Below are 26,109 nucleotides of genomic sequence, written 5' to 3' on the forward strand. Positions count from 1 at the left end.
CACCAGCGTGTCAAAATCACATGACCAATTTAAGACTACACAGCTACAAGATGCAGCAACTCAGAGTCTCCATTTCAACTTGGGTCGACATTTTTTGAATTGTATCGATGGGCCACGTAAAACCAGTTATGATAAAAAAAATTCACGCCATGTTTTTTTCTGAACAAAACCGCGGTGTTTACAGCGGGAAGAACGGAAAAAACTGCGTTTTCTGTGGACAGCAAACACTCTCCGCTTGCGAGTGAAAAAAGAAAAAAACATCCCTTCCCTATTGGTGTTAAAATTTACCATGTCAGCCAATCCAAAAAATTATATGGCAACATGTGACACTTGGTTGTTTCGGGAGAGGGGGACGTTTTAGGAGTGACACCCGCGACGGAAAGCGGGCGATCGAAAGAAAGAGAGAGAGAGTTTTCAGAGCGACATTAGTGACGTTTAGCGTGTTTGGAGGCTGTAGTTAGTGTGTTGTGTAGTTATTGTTTGGTATTGTGTGTCAGATATACTAGTGAATGTCACATTTGTTCCAAAAAAGCCACCAAAGGCAGATTCCAGTGTAAACGCTCATCCCACATGGAAAACAGGACTGATGCACCTCCTGCTGTCAGACCTGCAGGGTTTGGTGTTCTCCTCTGTCTTATACTGGACACAAACTATTTTTCTTTTTTTTTTGGACTGGCACAAATAATTTGTGTACCTTTTTATTTGATGCAGCACACCTGATTGTTCTGTAAATAGATTTAAATGGTTATATAAAAAAATGCCTGAGGCCTTGATTGCATTTTTAGGTAAATAGTACCTTATAACTTTGTTGTTTGCAAAACTTGTGCATAATTTTTACAAATGTACGATTTCTATTTGCATTTCAAGTTATGAAAATTATTTGTTAAACATGTTTGTGGGTTTTATAGTAAAAAATATAACTTTTTTCTACTCTGATTTTTAATTTTTTGTCTGAAATTATATCAATTGTGCTAATATGGTATGCCAAAATGAAAAAATAACTCAAATTTCAGATATTTGAGGTTGTGCTGAAAATAATGATAAACAAATAATGATGACAAGGCAAGATAAACAGTTTTTAAAGTTGAAATGTAGAGGTAAAATCAAAAGTAGTCAAAAACGGCCAATTATACCCTGGACCTCAGAGGGTTAAATAACACCAGCTACAATATTGGATAATATGTGTTTGTTCAGCAGAACAGTGTCCAGTATGTTGGCTGATATACTTTATTTACATGATATACTTTGTTTATATCCAACTCATGTCAGCTGTGGTTTGTGAGTTATTTGGCGCCGGTGTGCATGGCTCGCCATCCACCGCTGTCAGATCCACTTTAACATTTTATCAATTAATTACCAAATTAAAAAACAACATGTGGTAACTTGTTTTTCATTTTGCTGCATACAAATTGAATGCAACAAAATCACATGACCTTTTATCATCCTTGAGCTTAATCCTAGTACAGCATCTAATATAAACACTGTATGTTTATTTAAAAAATAATAATGAAAAACACTCCTTGTAATACATTAAAATCAGCTCAACTTTTATTTTAAAATCCAATCCAACTTTATTTATAGAGCACTTTAAAAGCAACATGGTTGACGAAAGTGCTTTCCAGTGAAAAAAAAAAGATAAAGAAAACAACACACATATTTCTGTGAAGGTTCTCAGTCATCCAGGTCATCGTAGTCAAAGGAGCTTGCAAAGAAAAGCGTCTGGACTTCTTTAAGTTGCTTGAAGACGTTTCACCTCTCATCCGAGAAGCTTCTTCAGTTCTAAGGTCAAATGGTGGAGAGTCCCAGATATAAACCTAGTGGGAGTGACCCCCCACAGAGGGACAAAAGGACCCCCTGATGATCCTCTAATCGCCTGAGCCAAGGTAGGAAACTGGGCGTGGGTCCCAATCCATCTGCATCTTAAGGATAAAGGACACTCTTTCGAGGATGCCAATGTTCACATTTTGGACAGAGAGGACAGATGGTTTGAAAGAGGAGTGAAAGAAGCCATCTATGTCCACTGTGAGCGACCATCTTTGAACAGAGGCGGGGGTTTACGACACCAACTCTCTGCCATCTATAATCCAGTTTTGAGATCCCTTCCCAGACGCCTTAACGCCCACTCACATCCTGGGCCATCTGACCTCAGGAATTCGCATGATAAGGTGGGGCCAGGTTTCACAATGAACACACCCGAAACTCTGGCTGATTGGGACCCACGCCCAGTTTCCCACCTTGGCTCAGGCGATTAGAGGATCATCAGGGGGTCCTTTTGTCCCTCTGTGGGGGGTCACTCCCACTAGGTTTATATCTGGGACTCTCCACCATTTGACCTTAGAACTGAAGAAGCTTCTCGGATGAGAGGTGAAACGTCTTCAAGCAACTTAAAGAAGTCCAGACGCTTTTTTTTTGCAAGCTCCTTTGACAACACACATATTACCAATATTGTACCCGGTGTTATTTAAAAAGCAGATTAACCACAAAGACCTGGGGAAAGATAAAGCCACCTTGGGGAAATGGGGAGAGCAAAAAAGAAACAGGTTGTCATAAGTTACGCATCAGCACAGGTAATGAAAACCACTAGTGAAACACTGCCCCCAGTGGTAAAAGATGTAGTCAAATTCTGCCAGTGTTAATCATAAAAAGTACCTTTAAGATAGCTTTAGAATTTGTTTACTTTATTCTTAAGAAGTATTGCATATTTATTTTAAGCTGAACATCGTGCTCTGGGATACTTGGTCAAATACTGTCTCTGCCAGTGACCAATACTTACATAAGTCTCCCTTCAGAAATCCCATCTTGAGAATAACACGTCGGTGTGCAACCATGCGGGGTAATGGCCATGTGTCTGACTTTAACTTAGATAAATTGAGGGTGTGAGTCCCCAACTGAGAAATAAACTGGTAATAAAAGCAGTTTATTACCAGTGATAAAAGCAGTTTATTACCAGTGTCAGAGAAGATACTCTCGCCTCCTATAACAACACTGTGGAGTAATTGCCATCTGAAGGATAAAGACTAAATAACTCTATATATGTGCTATAATGACATCTAGCACATATACTATCTTGCTCTACTTCCAAAATGATCTTTAGTTGCATAAACATGACTGATTAAAAAACATTAATATTATTAAAATAACACAGATAACACAGTCACCTCCAACATCTACATCAACAGTCCAACATTATTTGTCACCATCCAGATTTATGAGTTCTAAAAAAAGGTCTGGCCTATACAGGTGGATACACATGTTATGAAGGGGGGAGCTATGCATGTAGTCAAACCCCTTTTTTATGTTACAACCTTGTACTTTAACCTCCTTGTCACCAGAGGGCGCCGTGCAGTTTTCCAAGTCAACTCAAACCGGATGTGTCGACTGTCAACAAAACGCATCACACGTGTGGAGGAAGAAGAAGCATGTTGGTCTCACGTTCATAGTCCTGGGATTTATAAAGAGTTAAAAAGAAGATTAATGTTCTGAAGTTAATGAATATTTAGTAAAATGAAGTTTGCTTATAGGGTAAGTGCGCTGCTGTTAGCGACTTTGCTATAGTCGCGATGCTTTGGTAGCGGGAATGCGTGTCAGACCAAACTCCATTTAAAAAGTTTTAGACTTAATAAGTTTTTCGATGTTGGAAGTGCTGTAAACATTCAAGTGTTTTTGCTTTCAATGGTATATCATTCATAATTATTTCGGCTTGTGTATATAATAACAAAATATCGGTTTAGTTGTGCGTGTGTGTCTGTGTTTTAATACAGTTTAATGAATCTGCCTCTGAATGTGTTGAATTCCCACGTTTTGACAGGAACTGCATACACTTGGCTGATGATCAAAAGTAAAATCACTTTTTTTTATTTTGTAGTTTTCCAATTTGCTCGGCGCAGTCTATCGCCAGGGAAATTTGAACTTCTCCAGAGATGGCAACGTTGTTATCAGTCCAGTTGGGAACAGAATCTCTGTCTTTGACCTGAAGAAGTAAGACAAACAGTGGTATAGGACACATACAGGAAAGGGTTATCTGTAAAGTCCTGTCCTACAACATCTGGATGCAGTGTCCAGCGTCTAGATGTTATTGGATCTGCAAAGAGAAGAGTTGCATGCACTGTTTTTTGTGGTCACTTAAAAGTATTCGGACTTTTTTTTTTTCATGGTGTCCACATTAAAATACAACTGATTGTGCTGCAGTATAGGTTTCAGTGTGCAGGTGGGGTAGGATAATGAAAAATAAATTATATTTTCCATTCAGTTGCATCTAAAAGTTGTATTTGTCATGATAAATCTACACTGAAGTAGCTTTGCATGATTCTCTTCTGAACTCTTTGACCTTTTGGCTTCTGTCACTTGACATCTTTATCCCTTCCTGCCTAAAAGCACATTTTTCCTCTAATTTGCCAACTTCTGGAAGCCTGCAGAGGGGCTCCAGGTAAAGTTTGTGCTATTGGTAGGATTATTTTCACATTTGCCTTCTTATTTGAAACTCTGTCTACATTTGCACACATAAACATTTCATATATGTCATAAAGTAAGAAAAAGCATAGTAAGTAACCATTAAAGTCACCTTATCTTAAAAATAATGAAAATAAGACTGATGTGTTTTTAATCTCTGCCCTGCAGCAACACGTCTGAGACGTTGCCGTTCTCCACGACAAAGAATATAACCTGTGTGGGTCTCTCTCCTGATGGGAGCCTGGCGATCGTTGTGGATGAAGGTACAAAATATTTACAGTTAAGGTCTTCTTCAGGACTCGGACGAGAACAAAATCCAAGCGTGTCTGATCATGTTTGTGTCAAACAGATGGTGCAGCGGTGCTGGTCAGTCTCATCACCAGAGCCATCCTTCATCATTTCCACTTTCACAAACCTGTGAGCAGCATCCGCTTCTCACCTGATGGAAGGTAAGGACGTTCAAACTGTGCGACGCATTTTGCACTACTTCTTCTTGGTGTTAGTAAGACACAGCTCAGCAGAGTTTATATGACAGTTGTAGTCGGACGTTTACATCCACTCATCATAGGCGTGAATGTGATGGTAATTTCAGGATTTTAATGATTTCTTTAAACTGATCTTCATCCAGAGTGGAATGATTGTACAGCACACGTCTTTAATGACTTCAAAAAAAGCAAGAACTGGGTGCACAAGTTTAAATTTATTTTGGATTTTCTGTAATTCACATGCACGGTGGTCAGCACTGTTGCCACCATCAGGCCGGGGTGTTTCTGTGTGGAGTTTGTATGTTCTCCCCATGTTTGCGTGGGTTCTTTCTGGGTACTCCAGCTTCTTCCCACAGTCCAAAGACATGCAGTTAGTGTGGTTAGGTTAATTGGTAGGTCTAAATTGCCAATAGGTGTGAATGCAAGTGTGAATGGTTGTCTGTCTCTATGTGTTAGCCCTGCAACAGACTGGCGACCTGTCCAGGGTGCACCCTGCCTTAAAAGGATAAGCGGAAGAGATGGATGTAATTCCCACAGGTTCAAGCACATAGATACAGGCTGTAATGTATACATTCACCCACTTGAATCTTTTAATAAGTGGTGCTGAAGGTTCAGCAATATCTTTTAACTTGACAAGGCCTTTTAATAGGAAGCAGACCCAAACTGTGACCCTCAGATGAGAGGAAATTGGTTAGGATGTTCAGGAACCACCAAGGCTCAAGTCTTTCCAAGGTGAAGTCAGATTTACATCACCATTGACTGAGACGGTGTCGACCAAGAGAGAAGCCCATACTCCAAAATTGACACATTTAAGCGCAACTGAAACTTGCAGATGCTCACATGGACAAGTCAAAACGTTTTATGGTAAGACCAGATAGAAATTGAGCTTGGCCACGATGATAACAGGTATGTTTGTAGGAGTGAATGTGAACTTAAGATGTGAGATTGTGAGATTAAGCTATTTTTTTTTAATTAATAAAACAAATATTAAGCTTCTGGAATGGCTTTCCCAAAACCCCGACCTCCACCCTTTTGGAAATTTGTGCACTACACTTAAAAGCCGGGTCTGTGCCAGGTTATACCACTGGATTGTTGAAGGCTCCAAACGTGTCTGATCAAGGTGCGGCTTACTCAGGGACATTTAAGCAAACATGAGTGGAGGTCTCTGTGGATCGAAGAAAATCCCAAATAAATTCAAACCTGTGCATCCACTTCTTTTTTTTTTTAAAGTCATTAAAGACGTGTGCTGTAAAATCATTATCTGGAGAGAACAAAAATTATTCTGACGACTGTTTGCTGCATTTTTAATTTGTAGGAAGTTCATTGTAACAAAGGAAAACGTGGCTCTGATGTACCACGCTCCTGGGAAGAAGCGAGAGTTTAATGCCTTTGTCTTAGACAAGAGCTACTACGGTCCCTACGATGAAACCACCTGCATCGACTGGACAGACGACTCCAAGTGAGTTTGTCAAACATGAGAGTGCAGAAGAAGCCTGTAATTGGACTGGAATACATTGTGATTGTGGCGTTTTTCTTCCAGGTGTTTTGTGGTGGGCAGCAAAGACATGTCGACGTGGGTGTTCGGTGCAGAGCGCTGGGCCAACCTGATCTACTACTCCCTGGGTGGACACAAGGACATCGTCGTAGGCTGTTTCTTTGAAAAGGACAGCTTAGATGTAGGTTTACTTCTGCTAATCTACATATATACATATATGTGTTTGTAGGTGTGGTTCTGTGTGTTCATCCCTCTTGTGCATGTTTACTCAGCTGTACACAGTGAGCCAGGACGGGACGCTGTGTGTGTGGGAGAGCAACACCGAGCTGGACGGCCTCATTCTGAAGAAGAGCCAGGACAAACCCAAGCTCCCGAGACAAGGGGAGGAAGAGGAAGAAGAGGAGAGCGAGGAGAGGGACAAGGTGGAGGGAGAGGAGGGAGAGGTGATCAGAGGGAAAGTTGAAACCGCCAAAGAGAGAGAGAAGAAGAAGAATGTTCGATACAAGATGATGAGCAAGTAAGACACCTCCAATTTCCCGATTCTTTTCCTGATTTTTCTCTAATTGCAATTCTGATTTTATAACTGCTAAAGTTTACATATTTATTTTTATTTATTAGTTTAATCAGTTAAATCAAATGAGGTTTTTTTTGGGTGCTAACAACTTCAGTATATTTAATGATGTCATATAAGCTTTTACCTTCATATTGTGAATATTTTCAGTTACCGGCCCTTCAATTTCACAGGGATGGATCAGAGTTTTCTGTTTTTGTCTGATTTGTTTGAAACATTTATGAGCTTTCATAACTACATAATTACAGGAAGAATCCATGTTAAATTTTCAGGGCTGGAAAACACATTCTAGCTTTGTTTGGTTTGTAAGAACTTGCTGATTCTTGAGCTTTTTGCTCAGAGGGGTTAGTTTTGCATGCTTACCTCACTATTTTAAGCTCTGGCTTTATTTATTATGAATATCCAGCTCTGTAACATTAATGGAAGACAATGCTGGCATTAGGATTTTAGTGAGATCTAAAAACAGCCTTTTGTTTCCACATTCAGACACTTTTTCAACAAAGAAGGGGATTTTAACAACTTGACTGCTGCTGCGTACCACAAACCGAACCACATCCTGGTCACAGGCTTCGCCTCTGGGATATTCCACCTGCACGAACTTCCAGAGTTTAACCTCATTCACTCCCTGAGGTGAGGGAAAAGCTGTGGTTGGGTTTAAAAAGTTACAGGACAGATGTGTTTTCTCATCTAACCGTGTGGATGTGTCTCCCTGCAGTATTTCAGACCAGAGGATTGCCTCGGTGGCTATAAACAGCTCCGGAGACTGGATCGGCTTTGGGTGCTCGCGTAAGAATTTGTTTGTTTTTACGTGTGTGTGTGTGTGTGTGTGTGCGCGCGCGCGTTAGCTTACTGGTGTTGCAGAGTAAAACTCAAAAGGTAAACACATCGACTGTTTCAGGGATGGGCCAGCTGCTGGTGTGGGAGTGGCAGAGTGAGTCGTACGTGTTCAAGCAGCAGGGACACTTCAACAACATGGCGTCGCTGGCTTACTCTCCAGACGGACAGTACATCGTGACGGGAGGGGACGACAGCAAAGTGAGTCTCAGAGTGAAGCCTTTAACTTCATGTGTCCATGCTGAGACAGGAGAACAGGGGTGGGAAACTCCAGGCCTCAAGGGCCGGTGTCCTGCAGGTTTTAGATATCACCCTGAATCAACATACCTGAATCCAATCATTAGTTCAATACCAGATAAATGAAGACTCAAGGTCTCGTCTCTGACTCCACACTGTGTTAATAAATTCCTGCAGGTGAAAGTGTGGAACACCAACACCGGCCTCTGCTTTGTCACATTTACCGAACACACCAGCAGCGTCACTAACGTCACCTTCACCTCCAGCGGCTTCGTCATCGTCAGCGCTTCTCTGGACGGGACGGTCCGAGCCTTCGACCTGCACAGGTGGGCGCTGGCGGCAAGGACGGGGGTGTATTCTTTTAAAAGATGGTTGAGAATGTATTCCTGTAATGTTGTTTTGGGTTTTTTGTTTTTTTTTGGCAGATACCGAAACTTCAGGACTTTTACGTCACCTCGGCCTGCGCAGTTCTCCTCCCTCGCAGTAGATGCCAGTGGGGAGCTGGTGAGCGCAGGAGCTCAGGATTCCTTTGAGATCTTCCTCTGGTCTATGCAGACAGGCAGGCTGCTAGAGGTAGGCATCATGCTTCTTTTTAATTACGCTTTTTCATCCTTCCTTATGAGACAGACTAACTTGATTGAAGCTGCCAGGATCCCTCAGATTAACACTTCCTTCCTGCGACCGGACAGGTCCTGGCGGGTCACGAGGGTCCGGTGAGCTGCCTCTGTTTCAGTCCGGTTCAGTCCGTCCTGGCCAGCTGCTCGTGGGACCGAACCGTTCGGCTGTGGGACATGCTGGACAGCTGGCAGACCAAGGAAACGCTTCCCCTCACATCTGATGGTAAATTCAGATCCTTCGTGAAGCCATCAGTGATCGTCTTGTGATTTGGGTGTTTTGTTTTTTTTTTGTTTTTGTTTTTTATGCCGCCACTAGGGGAGGGGGGACAGATTGAAAGATTCAAGTTGCTTTTAAGTTGGTTTTGTTTCTTTTGTAATGTTTGTCTGTTTGTTAGCAGTCTAGCGTCCACAGTTTTTAAGATATCATGTTCAACCTTTTGTGTGACGGTAGATACTACAAACAGCTCAAGCTTATTTCATTTGGGTGAAAACTGCGTCCAAGTCAAGGTCACACCAAACTGAAAATCAGTAACGACTTTTTATGGATCGTCTTCAAACTTCCCAAAAATATACTAGGCCTTGACTACCTAGGTTTGCTATGCATTTGGCCTTGACCTTCATTGTTAGCAAAGTCAATGTTGAAAAAAATTTAAATAAAAGTTATCAAGTGATATATCATATGAAAGGGCATAGAGAGAGCTGTACAACACTTCTTGTTTTTTCAATACGATGCCCTATAATGTCACTATGACCCCATGAAGTTTTGTAAAATTACACGTGTGCATGAATATATCCTTAAATTTATCTTAAACTTTTTGCAGCTTATAGAAGCCAAAGATTTTAGCCAGTTTTGCTCTGATTATATAGGTAAAGATGATAAAATAAACCATTTTACTATGCAATGTTTCAAGGTCAAAGTTCATGGTCACACGAATTTATTTAAAGGCTTTATAGTTTCCTTTGGATTATAAAATAACAGTCATTTTGGGACATCAGCACTTTCTTTGGCTGAGCTCTACAACATCATGTGACGTCACAGTAACAGAAAAACATTTATACACTGTACTGGATTTTTATTGTTAGTGCTGACATCAGCATAAAACATCAAGTTTCAGCATAGCCCTTCAGGGCGAGTTCTCTCTGTGCTTTTGTTTGTTGTATATGTCTATGTTGTATTCTGCCTCCCTCACTGTGTTTTTTTTATTTATTTATTTTTTAAATTTAAATGTCTTTTGTTCCTCAGGCTTGGCAGTGACGTACCGCCCCGACGGTCAGGAGTTGGCTGTGGCCACTCTGAACGGTGAGATCTCTTTCTGGAACCCGCACACGGCCACACAAAACGGCTCCGTTGCTGGACGACACGACCTGCAGACAGGCCGCAAGGAGACGGATAAAATCACAGCCAAGCAGTCCGCCAAGGGCAAGTGAGTGGATGGGATTTGAGCCTCAGGTTTGATTCCACTGGTTCAAATCATCTCGTTTAATGTGACTTTATTTTTTTCTTCTGTCTCTCGTTAAGGTCGTTTACATCACTGTGTTACTCTGCGGACGGGGAGTCTGTTTTGGCTGGGGGTCAGGCCAAGTTTGTCTGCATCTACAACATCAAGGAGCAGATGCTCATAAAGAAGTTTGAAATCTCCTGCAACCTGTCCTTCGACGCTATGGAGGTGCGACCTCACAGTCTGCTCAGCGAGTTTATTTCCATGTCACATGACTGCAGCATACATATTCAATAGCATCGGCTGTCCTGGAAAAACAGATCTATGGTTGATGGTTGAGGGTTTTTTTTTTGGGGGGGGGGTTAAGGAGACGAGGTGAACCCAAAATAGGAATTTAAGGCATTTTTTAAAAGCGTATGCTAGATGAGTAAACATGGATGGATCGGACGCTTCATCGTGAAAATGTGCATCTTTAGTCCTTGAAGAGGTTTTAATTATGACAGGTTTCGCTTATCCTGTTGTCCTGCTTCACCTTCAGGAGTTCCTGGACAGGAGGAAGATGACAGAGTTCGGCAGTCTGGCTCTGGTGGATGAAGGAGCCGGGGACGGAGACGGAGTCAGCATCAGCCTCCCTGGAGTCAGGAGAGGTACAACCCTCACACGAAGGCTCAGACCAGTTATTATAAGTGTGGAAGTGGTGTGTTTGCTACAAGGTGCAGTGGTCAGAAGTGGTTATTGCTGTGATCGGACTGAAACCGCCAGAATTAAAAATCGATAAACTTTAGAAGTGAGGATTTTAATGTATTTTGATTCATTTAGGTGATTAAGAATTTGACATTTTCTCTGATTTTGACCTTGAGTTGATCTTGACTTTATGATATAATTTTGGCAGCCCTCCATGTAATTAAGTAATTGTATTTTGTTAGGATCATGAGGCCTTTTACGAAAAAGTCTCTTGTGCCTTATTCACTGATGTTTTTGAATCGACCCTCACTGATTCTTGTGTCTGCTCATCCTTAAAGGTGACATGAGTTCTCGTCACTTCAAACCTGAGATCAGAGTGAGCTCGCTGCGGTTCTCCCCTACTGGTAGGTGACAGAATTACAGCTTGGAGCATGGTTTCAAAATGTTATCCTGTGAACACTGGATGATGGAAGACAACACTGATGTTGTCCTTCATGATGTTGATGTTGTCCGTCATCACAGCAGTTTTTCATGTTGTTTGCTGTTCCCATTACGGTGTTTGAATCTCGTGCAGCAAACTTCGCTGGACAGCAGCAGACACGTTTATGAAGCATGTATGAAAAGCATGCGTCCCGTTACAGACGAGCTTTGTCGGCCGGTTAGTCAAGTTGTTCTCCTCCTCCTCAGGTCGCAGTTGGGCGGCCACCACCACTGAGGGCCTGCTGGTCTACTCCCTTGACGGGTCACTGGTCTTCGACCCGTACGACCTGGACCTAGACGTGACACCGGCCAGCATACGCAAACAGCTGCGCCTTCAGGAGTGGGCGTCGGCCATAGTCCTGGCGTTCAGACTCAACGAAAAAGCCCTCAAGCAGGAAGTGTTGGAGAAGGTCCCACATGAGCAGAGTGAGTGAATTTCACCTTATTTAACATTTTGAGTTCCCTTTTTCACTTGGAAACGCCCGAGTGATGTGAGTTGTGTGTCCTTCTGGCCTAGTCTCGGTGGTTTGCGGCTCTCTTCCTGACATTTATGTCGAGAAGCTGCTGGGTTTCATCGCCACGTGTTTGGAGAAGTCGGGCCACTTGCAGTTCTATATGACCTGGGCACAGAACCTGCTCATGCTGCACGGACAGAAACTGAAGAACAGGTGTGTCCTCAGGCTCTCATTCACATCACAGATTCAGTTCAGCATGACTGTAAGTGAACAGAAGATGACAGCAACAAATTTTTCAATGCATCTGCTTTGGCATGCAGGTCTGGAGCCATCCTGCCCACGCTGCAGGCGCTACAGAAGAGCATCCAGAGGCACTTCGACGACCTCTCCAAGCTGTAAGTTACAGATCCTCTGAAATGTTGTGCCTTTGCCCAGATACAGCTTAACAGATCTGAATGTGTGCTTTGTTTGTGTAGCTGCGACTTCAACATGTACAACATCCGCTATGCCGTGGCCCTCTCAAAGCAAAGAGGCTTAAAGAGGGCGGCTGAGGAGGAGACAGAGGACCAGGAGGAGGAGGATGAAGAGCTGTCTGAGGAGATGAGCGAGGCTTCTTTAGAGGATGCAGAAATGATGCTGTAGGGCCACCTCAGTGCCACAGCATGACACATGTTGAACTGTAAAAGAAAAACAGATTTTTGTGTACTTGGATGTGATGTTTTAGAGTTCTTTTATAATTAAATTCATATATAACTGTGGATGGTTTTATTTGGTTTAATGAAATGTCACCCTGTATGATTATAATTATTATTATTATTGATTTCTTTTTTGTTAGCGTATATATAGAACATTTATAAGCAAATGTTATTTACATTATTATGCAAAGGTCTTGGACGTCTCCATATTTTTTCTAGGAAAATAAATGAAATAGATGCAGTGATGTGTATATCTTGAGGAATAGTTCTCCAGACTTCTTGACGGACATTCAAAGCTCTTCTTTGGATGTTTCTGCCTTTTGTTCTGTTCTGTGTCAACATGATCCCACACTGCTTAAATAATGTTGAGGTCCGGGCTCTGGGGAGGCCGATCCATGACTCGTAGTGTTCCACTGTGTGTTTCTATTCAGCAATATTTTACTGCATTGGCAGTGTGTTCGGGATCATTGCCATGCCGAAAAATTAAGCTGTTACCAATCAGATGCTTTCCAGATGTAATTGCATGGTGGATCAAAATCTGATGGTACTTTTCTGAGTTCTTAATTCATCATTTGAAGAGATCTTGAACACCACTTACTGAAATGCAGCCCAAACCTTGATAGAGCTTCCACCGTGTTTTACAGATGTCTGCAGGCACTCACTGTTGTAACGTTTGTCCTAGCTTGTGCAGTTGAATCTGAATGTGTAAACTGAATGTGAATGAAAAAGCAGCAATGGCCAAAGAAACACTTTGAAAGATTATCAGAAAGCTGGAGAACTATTGCTCAAGAGCGTTTAAAATGACAGAAGTCCGGAAGTAAAAGATAAAGAAATTATTATAAAAAAAATGTATAGTGGCACGAAGCAAAAATATAAATAATACGCCTGCACGGCTTTAACTGGAAAATAACCGGTATTTGTGCAGTCGATTGGCTGAATATTCAGTTTCCGGCATGCTCGTGGGCGTAGGAGCGGAAGGGGCGGGGTTAATTCCAAAATGAGGGAAAATAAGAACATGTCCGAGTCCCCTTCTCAAGCGGGAAAAGAAATACCGGCGAAAAAGCAAAAGCTGAGCAGCGATGAGAACAGCAACCCCGACTTGTCAGGAGATGAGAACGTAAGCATTTAAACCGTGTTTGATGTTGGGCCGCAGATGAGCCGTGTAGCGCTTCTGATCAGTTAGCATTGTGCTAAAGTAGCCGATGTGCTAAAGGCTTTAGCTAGCATCTTTGTTTATTCATACCGGCTGGATTCAAACAGCTGGAGCTATCAGATATAGTTATTCACTGTGGACTATTTTAGTGTCTTCAAATAAATTTTCCCGCACGTGTTCCACCATCCATGTTAGCGCACACGTGTTTTCTTTGTGCTCAGACTGGAGTTATTCACGTGTAAACCTGGGCTAGCCTTGGCAAAAAGCATCAAGCAGATAAATAATAAACTAAATACTGACCAAAATGTAGTGTTTTTCGGATGGGTTGCTCAAGAATGGTCTTGAGTTAAGCTTTGATTGTGAGAAAAATGTTATAGCGCTTTATGAACTGATTAATGAGGAATGTTTTTGTAGCAGCCTGGGCCAACCACAGCCATCTTTACTCGTCTCCTCCTTCATTGTGTTTAAACTGACCCGATAGTTTGGAAGTGATACGCTTTTGATTGGTTTTTTTTTTTGTTGTTGTTGTTTTTTGTGCTATTAAAAAGTGCAGTGTTAAACAAATAGCAAGGCAAGAAACTTGTTTACAATGTCTTCAGCACATCAGGCACACTTTGTTTATGAGTGCTCATGTTCTGGTCTCAATGCGCATGTTTAGAAGATGATTTTGCATTAAATAACACGTTTGTTTGTGTTGCTGCTGGTTGCAGGACGATGCCGTCAGCGTTGAGAGTGGCACCAACGCAGAACGCCCAGACACACCCACCAACACCGCCAATGCCCCTGGCAGAAAGAGCTGGGGCAAGGGCAAGTGGAAGTCCAAGAAGTGCAGATATTCTTTTAAATGTGTCAACAGTCTGAGGGTGAGTACGTCCAGCACACCAGACAGTGTGCAGAACCTAGAGGGGTTTACTGTGAAATGAGCCAGCAAATGTCCTGTTAACTGCCTGCAGTACAAAAAACAATACATAGTCAGTCAGGTATTTGGATGTTCTTAGCTGTCGATTCAGAAAAGGCATTAATAGGTCTGTCCTAATCTGCTGCCTGGTCTGATTTAAACTGCTAGGCAGGCAAGACAGAATACACGTGTGAATGAGTGACAGGTGAGTATCCAAGGAGTAGATATCGTGAAGGCAAAGGAGTTTAAATATTGTGGATCAACCCACTGAAAGCAGCAGATGGTGTGCAAAAGAGGTCAAAAAGAGAGTGCAACCAGCGTGTAGTTGGTAGAGACAAGTGTCAGGGTTGATTTGTGACAGAAAGATGGCACCAAAAGTGAAAGGGGAAGTTTACAAGAGGCCTGCTATGATCTCTGGTTTGGAGACAGTGGTGCTGACATAAAGACAAGAGGCAGAGTTAAAGATGTTAAGAGTTTCATTGGCAGTTACCAGAAGGGATACGATTAGAAGGTAATGCATCAGAGGGACACCGATTTACAGACAAGGTTTGAGAGACAATGCTGAGATGGTTTGGACATGTGCAAAGGAAAGACTGGATACATTGGACTAAGGACGATGAAGATGGAACTGGGGGAGGAACTGAAGGAGGACATGCAGTGGGTTGTTGTGTCAGACGAGGATGCCAGGAAGGCAGATGATCCGCTGTGGTGTGGCGATCACTAAAGGCAGCAGCTCAAAGTGGAAGAACACAGATGGGAAATTTGAATTATTTACAGAATATCGTCAGTAATATTCAGCCAAAGCTTGTAGTTAGGGCTGGATCAGGTGACCCTGATTCCTCCCTTTGTTACACTGCAAAAGGTCTAGGCTGCTGGGGGATTCCCATGATGCATTGAGCATATCTTTGGTCTCTTAATGTTTTATAAACCAGTCTGCAATTAATCATTAGTTATTGTTAATCTCTGGCAGTGTCTCTTTGTCCTTTATTTTTCCCCTCACTTCGAACCAGTGGCAACAGATTCCCGCCCCTACCCGAGCCTTTTTCTTCCGCTTAAAATTGAGTTTTTCCTTCCCACTGTCCCCAAATGCTTCTTCATAGGGAGTTGCCTGATTGTTGGGGTTTTCTCCATGTTATTGTGGTATCTTTACCATATAATATGAAGAAGAGATTTCTGTTGTGACTTGGTGCTACACAAATCAAACTGAACTGAATTGATTGAAGTGTCATCTAGCCAGAACAAAGCCTTGTTTTGTTTAACTTGCTTCTTAGTACACCCATCTGGTTTAATGCGCGCTCATACATACAGGATTTTTTTTGTAGGAGCGCAAGTGGCTATTAACAACATCTGTATTTGTCTCAGGAGGACCATGGCCAGCCATTGTTTGGAGTGCAGTTTAACTGGCACAGCAAGGAGGGAGACCCGCTGGTGTTTGCTACAGTTGGGAGTAACAGGGTAAATAAATGATCAGTTATTTTAAAAGTTGGTTTAAATTGCTTATTTCTGTAGTGGGTCAGCATATTACCAGAGGTGGGAGAGTCCTGATCTGTTTACTGGTGTTTGTCCAATATATTGTTAGGAGTTTTCAAAGCATGCAGCTCACTGTGAAATGCTCGCAAAGACAATAAAAGCATGAGATTTACCAGTGTATAACAACAAGCTCCAATGACCCTGCTGATTTGCAATGACTTCTTTATCCATTTATAGTTTGGCAATGAAAGGAACATTAAAAAATGTCTTTTAAACACTGATTATTAGTGAACTTGTCCGCCTCTCACATCTGTGCTTATCCAGGTAACTCTGTATGAATGCCACTCTCAAGGAGAAATCAGACTCCTGCAGTCCTACGTTGATGCAGACGTATCCTTTCACCTACTTCCTCAATCCTTCTTTGCTCTCATTTGTCAGTTTTCCTAACACACAAAAAGTCCTGCAGTTTGACTTTTATATACTTCTTTATTGCTTAGATGACAGAAGGGCAGTCTAGACGGGTTTAATGCCTCGACACCTGAGCTGAAGGCTAACAGCGAGGATTAAGATATCTGATATTTTTACATTATCTAGCCATCTGAAAGGTATTTGAACTCCATAAAAGCTCTGCAGCTGAGAGCAGAAAATATACAGTGTAAATGGAAAAGAGTTCAGGGGGTACAGAGAAGAAGAGACGCTTGTTTGTGCTGAAGTTTGAGTGACTCTGTGCAGCTGACAGCAGGACATCTGAGTCTGTTAAAGAAAGGTAAGTGTAGATTCTGTTCAGGTTTCCTTGACTTTGCAAAGGCAGACGAGAACTTCTACACGTGCGCCTGGACCTATGACACCAACACGAGTCACCCCCTGCTGGCTGTGGCCGGATCCCGTGGCATCATCCGGGTGATCAACCACATCACGATGCAGTGCATCAAGGTAACTCGTCAGTCTTCACCCAACTGCTCCATCACTTCTGTCTTTTAGCAGAGTCCACAGTTTTCAAGATATCGTTTTGAAATTTTGTGTGATGGTAGATACTCATAACAGCTCAAGCTGATTTAATTATGGTGAAAATCAGGTCATGGTCAAACCAAATGTGAAAATCAGTAAAAAAAAACCTTTATGGATCTTGTAGTTAGTACTGCAGGGTGGCTTTTTAATTTATTGTATATGAATGGATGTCTTGATGCATGCTCAATCATCCAGGTAAGTACATCTCCAAAACTTGATTCTGTTCATCTGGACGTAGCATTTTGTGGGAGAAATGTTTCGTCACTCATCCAAGTGACTTCTTCAGTCTCAGCTGACTGCAGGTGTCCCCAATCTTATAAACAGTACATTTGCATAATGACTGAAACCAGCCCACTGAAGGAACAATGGGCTGGGAGGGCAGTTCCTTAGGCTACATCCACACTAGCCCGGATAGATTTGAAAACAGCGTTTTCATATGAAAACGCTCCGTGTCCACACTAGCGTTTTCGGCCGTTTTCACAGAGTTGAGCGTCCACATTGAAACGGCCCAAAACACTTACGTTCCAGTCCTGCACATGCGCAAAAGCGAGTGAGAATTAAATAATTTGAAGAAAGGCTATCTGGAGCAGGTACAAACTGATATTAACCTTTTTTATTAGAGCTGTCAAAATTGAGAGCAATCAAAACAACTGCTGTATAATGCACTCCGCTATCTTTGTTTAATTGGTCACATGACTGCATCACATGACTAAAATGCGTCATCGTTTTAGAAAGTCTGCACTTTCAAGTGTCCACACTGCGACGGGACAGCTCCGTTTTTGAAAATGCTGCATTTTTGAGAGCGTTTTCAAAACTCTTCCCTTGAGGAAAATGCTGTCTCAGTGTGGACGGGTTGCAAAACGGAGAGAAAACGATGTGTTTTCAAACAGCACTGCTGTAGTGTTACTGCAAGCTTAAAATAATCTGTATCACTTTCAGTGCACAGAAAATAGTTTTATTTGATTATGAAGCATTTTCAGGAAGCAACTTATAACAGTAGAGCTTTATTTACATTTTTTTTATTTTTGGAAAGACTTGCATTTAATGGCCCAGAGGAATGATAATAACTATACCGAATTTCACTTCATCTGCCCCAAGTTGTTTTAATTGCACAATGTGAATTAAGAAGTCATTTTTCCCCTTCTTTTCCAGCATTATGTAGGTCATGGGAACGCCATCAACGAGCTGAAGTTTCATCCGAGGGATCCCAATCTGCTCCTCTCTGTCAGCAAAGGTAAACAGTGATTATAAAGCACCTTTGAGCTCTTCTGCGTGCAGTTCAAGGGTTCTTCCCGGCTCGTTATGCACACATAAGCCGGACGGCATCACCTAGAGTTACGCCAATAACCTTGTGTTTCCTTATTTAGCAGAGATTTGCTGATTATTATTTTTTCCCGCTCCTTGGAGGAAAAAAAGAGTTAAGCTGTGTCGCAGAGAGGGCAGAAAGACCAGCAGTTTGTCATATATTTCACTGTGAGGTTAATACAACAGCAGCAATGCATTTATTTTAAAAAAAAGAAAAAAAAAAAGGCCCATTTTCTTTGATGGCTTTATTGACCCTCACTCAACAATAAAAATCATCCCGGCAGTAAAACCCCTCTCAACTGTGATTTGTTGCTTCAATCTAAAGAGAAAAAACAGGTCACCTCAGACTCGAGTGTAGTGGGGATAAAGTTTTATTTCCACGGGACTGTCAGGTGGTTCCTTAATCTGAGATAAATCAGACAGCGGGGTTTGGATCTGTCACTGAAGGTCATGTGAACGGCAGCAAAGTTTAATCTTTCCTTTAATCACTGAAGGGTGTTTTTTTTTTTTTTTCTTTTTTTTTTTTAAACACCCTTCAGTGTGATTATAGCTGCTGGGAAGTGCAAAGGTGGTGTGAGTTTTTATGCTTTATGTGATATTTTTGATATATTTAACATGATTAATCAGAGAAACCAACGCTTATCACGTAGAAAAACTAAGACTGTGTTCAAATAAAGTTGTAAAGTCCTCAAAGAAGAAATTCATTAACAAAATAAAATATAATTCTACCCTTAAAGTATTGAATGCAATATAATATAAATGCATAGATCAAACTATGTAAATATAGAGGGGGGAAAAAGTAAAAAAGAAAAAAAAGTTGTGAGCATCTCTTTCACTGACCGGCTGTAAAACAACAATCAGACTTTTTCTTAAAGTCATCTCTTATTTTCAGATCACGCTCTTCGGCTGTGGAACATACAGACGGACACTTTAGTGGCCATTTTCGGAGGCGTCGAGGGTCATCGGGATGAAGTTCTGAGTGCTGTGAGTTTTACAGTATATGTGGGGAAATTTATCTGGGACATAACAGTGACTATTGTACAACAGGGAAAAAAAGATTCTGAATCGGTCTTTAGGGGATGACTGCACATGTTGGCACCATTACACCAGACAGTACTTCTGTATTGGGTTATTTGGGGGGGAAAAAGCTTTTCCTCGACAGCTGACACCACAGACTTGTTCATGTTCTACTTCTCCGAAGTGACTAGTGAAAGTATGTGTGTTTATTTTCAATCTGATTGAAAGTAAACAGAAATTATCCATCTGGTATTGACTATTTTTTTACTGACATTAGATTTTCAGCCTCACAGCAGTATATGCACGTGTGAGGCTGATTCTACAGAAAAAGCTGAATACAAAGTGTGGTCATTTCAGTTTTTGTTTTTATTTTTGATTTTTGGGGGGTGGGAATGAGTTTCTTTTAATGGTTAAAATTGCAGTTTAAAAAATTTCAGATCACAAGCTTGCCCAGTTGTCGGTGGTGTTCCTCTGGGCTGTGTCGTTGTCAGGTTTATCTGTCTATTAAGACCATCCCACCTTATTCTGTTACTTAACTTACACAATATTAAATCATAGTTGTCTGCTAATTTTCTGAAATGGTGACAAAACAGATGTTTTAGGTGAATGTGATTAAATTCTGTCTGTACTGACAGTTCACATTCTCCTATTATCCATTTCCTGTTTTGTAGGATTTTGATCTCCTAGGTGAAAAGATTATGTCATGTGGGATGGACCACTCGCTAAAACTGTGGAGGATCAATTCGGAGAGATTGCAGAAAGCCATTCGCGCGTCTTATGAGTACAACCCCTCAAAGACAAACAGGTGAGACGTCCAGAAGCTTTTTCTGTGGTCTGTTTTCATATCTGTGGATTTACATACATGGCATTATATTTTCTTATGTTGTTGTGGTTTTTTTTTGTTTGTTTGTTTTTTTTTTTGTTTTGTTTTTTTTAGGGCATTTGTCTCACAGAAAATCCACTTCCCCGACTTCTCAACACGTGACATTCATAGAAACTATGTGGACTGTGTGCGGTGGCTTGGTGATCTTATTCTTTCTAAGGCAAGTGAAAGGAAATCCTTTAATGCTACCCAAAAGGGTTTTTTTGTTTTTTTTTCTTTTTAAGTTACCGTATATTCTGCACTATAAGGCGCACTTAAAATCCTTTCATTTTCTCAAAAATTGACAGTGCGCCTTATAATCCGGTGTGCCTTATGGATGAATTATGGTTGTGCTTACTGACCTCAAACTTATGTGGTATACGGCGCTCAAAAATGCTCAAAAAAATGTTTTAGTACGACTTTGTTAAGCAACAAAGCCGCACTGCTTGATGGATTGTTGGAGCATTATGGCTATTGTATCTAGGGGACTCGGAGTAATCTGGGTCCAAAACTCAGTCTGATTCATGTCCCAAAGTCGAACGAGCACTGCGGCATCACTGAGAGTTCATCTTTAATAAAATGATCAGCGTTGCTGCTTTACCAGTTGTAACAATTAAGTTTAACATCCATGAAAACAGAATTTATTCATTTTAATGGCGTTAGCAGGAAGTTAGCTCGCTAGTTTCCACCTAAACATGATATAGCATGTTCTGACTGAGAGATTTCTGAAGAAATTAAAACTTACAGCTCTGCCATCACTTCCAACAGAAAACTAAACAGCAGTGACGTTTGTAGGGTTACTAAAGTTGGACTAGCTGGGGTATAATGATATGCTACTAGCAACACAGCTATGTTAGCATAACAAACACAGTGAAGCTGGAGGATGAACGCTAACAATTTTCCACTCGATAAACGTTAACGTGAGGGATTCTGGTGGTTAGGGACAAATGCAATCGCATGGCAGGATGCTGTAAACGGACCAAACTTCAGTCAGGAGAACAACTGAGATAATCCATCTACAATATGAGGTTAGTCATTAATATACTGCAACAACATGGGAATAGAGCAGCTGCAAGAGAATTCAGCATTAATGAATCAATGGTACAGAAGTGGAGGAAGCAAGAAGAATGAGTTAAGTCTGACTTATTTGACTGTTTTGTTTTGCTTAATGCGCCTTATAATCCGCTGCGCCTTATTCAGCGCCTTAAAGTTTTAATGAAACAACAAAATGTACAACTGAGTTTGTGTTGTCATTCCAGTCTTGTGAAAACGCCATTGTGTGCTGGAAACCCGGGAAGATGGAGGATGACATTGATCACATTAAACCAAATGAGTCAAATGTGACGATTCTGGGACGCTTTGACTACAGCCAGTGTGACATTTGGTACATGCGCTTCTCCATGGACTTCTGGCAGAAGGTCAGCTATCTTACCTTTATTTATTTTGTGTATGATCAGGTTTTATATTTTCATTCTCATTTGTACTGATTAAAGGACAAAACCAGAATAATCAAATGTTTCGTCTCAAATACAGTTTTATTTTTCATCTGTTGGAAAGAATTGCATCATTTAATTGATTTACTTGAAAGGTCAGTCAATGCTAACCCAGTGTTTCCAGTTGTCCTGTCTTTCTGGTTGGCCAGGTTGCTGTCATTGTGCTCTTTAATATCAATTAGCCACTTGTCCAGCAAGTTTCTAGCTGTCAGCTGCAGTCTAACCTGGAGTTGGAGGTCACTGGCAGGTTTTAAGTAGTTTATTATCACTGATATTTAGTTCTTAAGAAATAAAAACTCTTGCAGAGGAGAAACGGAAGCTAAATCTGTAGGAAACACTGGATGCTGAGAGTTGTTTGTTTGTTTTCTTGTTGTGTCTTGGTGCTCTTACTGACCTCTGCTGTGATGCTGATACACAGATGCTGGCTCTGGGGAATCAGGTGGGGAAGCTTTACGTGTGGGACCTTGAAGTAGAAGATCCGCACAAAGCCAAGTAAGTAAAAAAAACAACAAAAAACAGACAACAGGCGTGCTATAGTTGTCCTGTATCTCCACTGCTCTTTGCCCTGCTTTTAGCATCAAAATATCACAATAAACGCTCATAAACTTAAACAGGTTGTTGTATTTGATCAGCTACACCCTTAGTTTAGCTCACATTAGCTGTTAGAAGAAAATAACACAGGGCCGTATGGTTTGGGAATCTTCATATTGTGCTACTAGAAGTTTGGTATAGCTCATCGGGAGCCCTGAGGAACTACCGTCAGCACTGTTCCATGTTTGTTGTTCATATGGCTCATCATATCCTTTTAAGGTTTGGAATCAGTACCGTTGTCAGGAGGTTTGGTGGTAGGACAGAAATCTCAACCATGTAGAGCCATTTTAATCTAAAAAGTATTCTAAAGTCTCTGAGAAGTGACTGTGGAGTATATTTAAGCAAAGACCACCTACCATTAGACCCCAGTTGTATCATCTAATCTCACCGTGTCTGGAAATGTTTTGAGACCTCCAACTTGCAGTAAGTGCAGTTTCAACGGTATTACTGCCGCCATCTGGCTGTTTCATGTTCCACGTATTGGTAAACCCATGAGAAAGCCAATATGATGACTTGAATCCTTGGAAAAATTGAAAGCATCAAATACTGAAGAGCTGCAGTGCGGGGCTTTGGTTAACTGTAACACTTCGTATTTAAGCTTGGAAGTATGTGGTTTACAGTAGTGTCAGTTATTTCCACGGTTTTTAGTAATACCATTTCTTCCTGGAGCATACAGAAAGGCTTCTCCTCCATCAGTTACACAGATTTCCTTACAAGTGACTGCAACAACAGTAGTTGCAGTTGTAGTTGAAGGTTATAACACTGGTGCTTTTCCCCCAGGTTGGGAACACTGCTGCACCTAAACATTTACAGGCTTCGTTACCACTTTTTTTCCAAGTTCTTTTGAAAAGGCATTCAATTTCCTTCCTTGTGCATTTTGACAAGGAATTGGCTGAACCAGGAATGTGCAGGAATGATGCCCGGTTAAAAGCAACACTGTCTGAAGTGACAAAATAGTGGAAAAATGCCAGTTTAGTGCAGCTCAGAGGTTAAAACTTAAAACTGCTAAATGGTGCCGTCTTCACGATCAATTATTGCAGCATTGTCACACTTCTCTGAGCACCAATGCCCCATAGAAAGCTGCTGTGATGTCTTCCTGTGTCTTTTTTTTACCTGGCACATTTAATGAAATTGGGACTCTTTTTGTCTGATTTATGGTCAGAACACTGATTTTTAAACAACAAATATTCACAGGTTACAAAAGAAACATTTTTATTTCAATTGTTTCATCATTTTTGTAATTGACACTAACAAAGGTTTCTCTGTATTTTTTTGTTTGTTTTGGTTTTTTACAATTTTCCCCCAACTATCTCTGTTCCTCTTCAGGTGCACCACGCTGACCCTCCCCAAATGCACATCAGCCATCCGGCAAACCAGCTTCAGCCGCGACAGCAGCATTTTGATAGCGGTGTGCGATGACGCCTCCATCTGGCGCTGGGATCGACAGCGCTGAGGTCTCCGGTTGTTCCTGTTGCTTCCAACTCCCCTGCCTCTGTGTTGGTGTACAGATCTGCACTGCAACAAGAAAATGTCTGTACATTTATTCTTGTATGCAGATTAAAAATAGTTTTGTTTGTTTTTTTTGTTTTTTAATTCCATAAAAAGAAAGCCTTCTTTTGTCTTCATTTTCTGTTTGTCTGCCAGCTTAATTGTGAAGGGAAGAAAAAACAGATTTGCAGTGTTTTTGATCCAATAAAACTTGGATTTACTCTGTTCATCTAACAATGTTAAGCTGAAGGATGGAAAAAAGGAACAGCCCTGAAGCCTGTCTTGGTGTCCTCTCTGGGTGCCTTCTGGTTTGCTATGCTGTCCCATCCATTGAAATTATAACAATAAAAAAGGAAATGTGTGGAAAAATAAGATATTTTTAATGCATGAAAACAGAATTTTCTGTTGTAATGTGCCGTGTTTTTAATTATTACAGTAATAATTGGTTTGCTTTGATGCCCCCATTCACACACATGGACTGCTGTTGCATAATTTACAGTGTGCTCTTTGACACTGGAGTATTCGCACACACACGTAAAAACTGAATAAAGTCTTTTGTAGCTGTTCCCAAGCGTGATGTTTGTTTAGGACGGTATTAGCATAAAAATAAGCTTTTATTTTGAAAACTAGTCCTGTTACAGGGAGCAAAAGGCAGGTGTTTTGTCTTTATTTATCTGGAGTCATTTGAACTTGAATAAAACTTAATTTCTATAAATATATCAATATCAGACTTTTTTTTTCTCTGACTAACAGATAAAAGTGCGCACTGAATGAAGTTTAGACGCTTTATTTGCGCCTTTCTCTACACTTTGTGCCCCACTCACGCAGGAGTCATGTGATCAAAGACTTTGCCCCTGGTCTCGTCTTGATGAACTACCTCCGATCAAACGCCACTTTAGTCCACACGCGAGCGCGTGAAAAATGACGTCGTCTGTCCGCTGCGGACTTTTGCCCTCCGATTGACTGGACGAGATAAACCGGACTCAGCCGCAAAGACTCCAGCATGTTTTCGCCAAAATCACCAAAAAGCTCGTCCAGGTACGGCTCCGGGGAGCAGGTCTGCATGGTTGAATGTGGCGGTAAGCCCAGATGCATCTGTAACGTCAACTCAGAGGGCTGCAACAGGAGGGGCTGTACGGCACAGTTAAAGGTAGGCCTTCAAACAGCTGTGGAACATCTGCAGCTGATGGCTTAGAGAAAATTTGATCGCTAAGACCTCATCTTAAAAAAGCTGGAAAGTAGCTGTTAGGATGTAGTCCCTCTGTTATATTGAAGAGCGGGAGTATATATATTTTCTTTTGAAACGTAATAAATATTTTACTGGGATAAAATAATCTGATAATTAAACCTCAATTTGTGGTTGAAATACAATGTAAAGAAATTCGGTTTGTTAAAATAGACAAGAAATCTCCAAGAACATTTTTTTTGCAGAGACAACATAAATGTTATGTGTGTTTTCATTATAAAAGAGAAGAATAGTTTGCACTGGCAGCAGGGACAGTTTCACAGGCTGAACAACAAAGCCCACCTTAAAGAAACAAAACCTGCTCCTTCCCCAAATTCTATGTGTTTGTGCCTGTTGGAAGGGTTTAGGTGTGTGACCTCATGTGTTTATAATTATAATAATAGCCTAAATCAGCAGTTTGTTCTTCACTGTTAACAAGTGAAACTCTTGTTCACACTTCACTCATAAGTACTACCTGTTGCCTAGAATGAGTATATGTGAGAAGAGAATATGAAAAGGTGAAAATCTCAACATAGCTCAACAGCAATGCAGTTCGATTAAAACATGTCTTTGGCCTCGATTTGACAGACTTCTCACATAATACTAGCTTAATGTGGGTGGTACAGTGTGGAAAGGTTCCAGAAGCTGACTCTGAGTTTGTATTTTATTCCAAATCATTAGTGTAAAACTATTTTAATTTATTACAGGTTAGTTACCGTTAGTTACCAATCGACTGCTATCTAGTGTGTGTCAACAATTTTCTTTCCCAAAAGGAAGCTTCTACGCCTCAGGCAGACAAGTAACCATGCAGTACAGGCGCTGAGTGAGTCACTCAGGTACTCACCCCTCTTTTAGTGGAACTAGATTCAGTGATTCAAATCGTTGGTACTCTCTGGTCTTCATGTGGTTTCACAAGTCTCAACAGACAACATAAACGCCCCCAAATAAAGTGGAGCAATAAGCACAGCGTGTTGGCTGGCCAGCGTTCTGGACACTGAGTTGCCCAGAGTGTATACAGAGTGTAATTTATTTTCTCAGCGTTTCTCAAATGTTCTTAAATAAGCTTCATCTTTGAACTAAAAACCAGCTTGAAACCAAGTTTTCTTCCCACGCACAACGGACAATAATGTTTTTGTCACTTTTTATGGAATCAAACTC

General features: G+C 41.2%; 3 protein-coding genes across 3 annotated transcripts in view; all 3 read left to right on the top strand.

The window, feature by feature from the left end:
* Positions 1–3,365: 3,365 nt before the first annotated feature.
* Positions 3,366–12,504, top strand: pwp2h (PWP2 small subunit processome component). The gene is made up of 21 exons (XM_004562621.3): positions 3,366–3,522; positions 3,866–3,978; positions 4,618–4,712; positions 4,799–4,898; positions 6,250–6,393; positions 6,475–6,610; positions 6,702–6,946; positions 7,487–7,630; positions 7,716–7,786; positions 7,899–8,035; positions 8,249–8,397; positions 8,497–8,644; positions 8,761–8,911; positions 9,932–10,112; positions 10,208–10,355; positions 10,666–10,774; positions 11,150–11,215; positions 11,499–11,717; positions 11,809–11,959; positions 12,067–12,141; positions 12,223–12,504. The coding sequence occupies exons 1-21, from the start codon at positions 3,505–3,507 to the stop codon at positions 12,386–12,388; spliced, it is 2,766 nt and encodes a 921-aa protein (XP_004562678.3). The 5' UTR covers positions 3,366–3,504; the 3' UTR covers positions 12,389–12,504.
* An 888-nt stretch (positions 12,505–13,392) lies between these two features.
* eed (embryonic ectoderm development) lies at positions 13,393–24,292 on the top strand. Its single transcript, XM_004562622.6, has 12 exons — positions 13,393–13,558; positions 14,305–14,457; positions 15,855–15,947; positions 16,287–16,352; positions 16,770–16,895; positions 18,123–18,204; positions 19,168–19,259; positions 19,964–20,097; positions 20,230–20,335; positions 21,414–21,572; positions 22,066–22,139; positions 23,565–24,292. Exons 1-12 carry the CDS (start codon positions 13,439–13,441, stop codon positions 23,689–23,691), a joined length of 1,332 nt encoding a protein of 443 aa, XP_004562679.1. The 5' UTR covers positions 13,393–13,438; the 3' UTR covers positions 23,692–24,292.
* A 328-nt stretch (positions 24,293–24,620) lies between these two features.
* Positions 24,621–26,109, top strand: part of atp7b (ATPase copper transporting beta) — a 55,135-nt gene continuing 53,646 nt past the window's right edge. Inside the window, exon 1 of the mRNA XM_076880113.1 lies at positions 24,621–24,876. Coding sequence (XP_076736228.1) covers positions 24,730–24,876 — 147 coding nt within the window. The 5' untranslated portion in view covers positions 24,621–24,729. The remainder of the gene's footprint in view (positions 24,877–26,109) is intronic.

Source organism: Maylandia zebra, linkage group LG23, assembly GCF_041146795.1.
Source record: "Maylandia zebra isolate NMK-2024a linkage group LG23, Mzebra_GT3a, whole genome shotgun sequence".
NCBI lineage: Eukaryota > Metazoa > Chordata > Actinopteri > Cichliformes > Cichlidae > Maylandia > Maylandia zebra.

What these genes read in the sequence shown, in the direction of transcription:
- pwp2h (XM_004562621.3), top strand. An exon ending in CGGGAGGGGACGACAGCAAA is followed by an intron (nt 8,036 to 8,248) that starts GTGAGTCTCAGA and finishes AAATTCCTGCAG; the next exon opens with GTGAAAGTGTGGAACACCAA. An exon ending in GGACAGAAACTGAAGAACAG is followed by an intron (nt 11,960 to 12,066) that starts GTGTGTCCTCAG and finishes TTTGGCATGCAG; the next exon opens with GTCTGGAGCCATCCTGCCCA.
- eed (XM_004562622.6), top strand. Translation starts at nt 13,439, where the DNA reads ATGAGGGAAAATAAGAACATGTCCGAGTCCCCTTCTCAAGCGGGAAAA. An exon ending in AATGTGTCAACAGTCTGAGG is followed by an intron (nt 14,458 to 15,854) that starts GTGAGTACGTCC and finishes TATTTGTCTCAG; the next exon opens with GAGGACCATGGCCAGCCATT. An exon ending in TCACGATGCAGTGCATCAAG is followed by an intron (nt 16,896 to 18,122) that starts GTAACTCGTCAG and finishes CTTCTTTTCCAG; the next exon opens with CATTATGTAGGTCATGGGAA.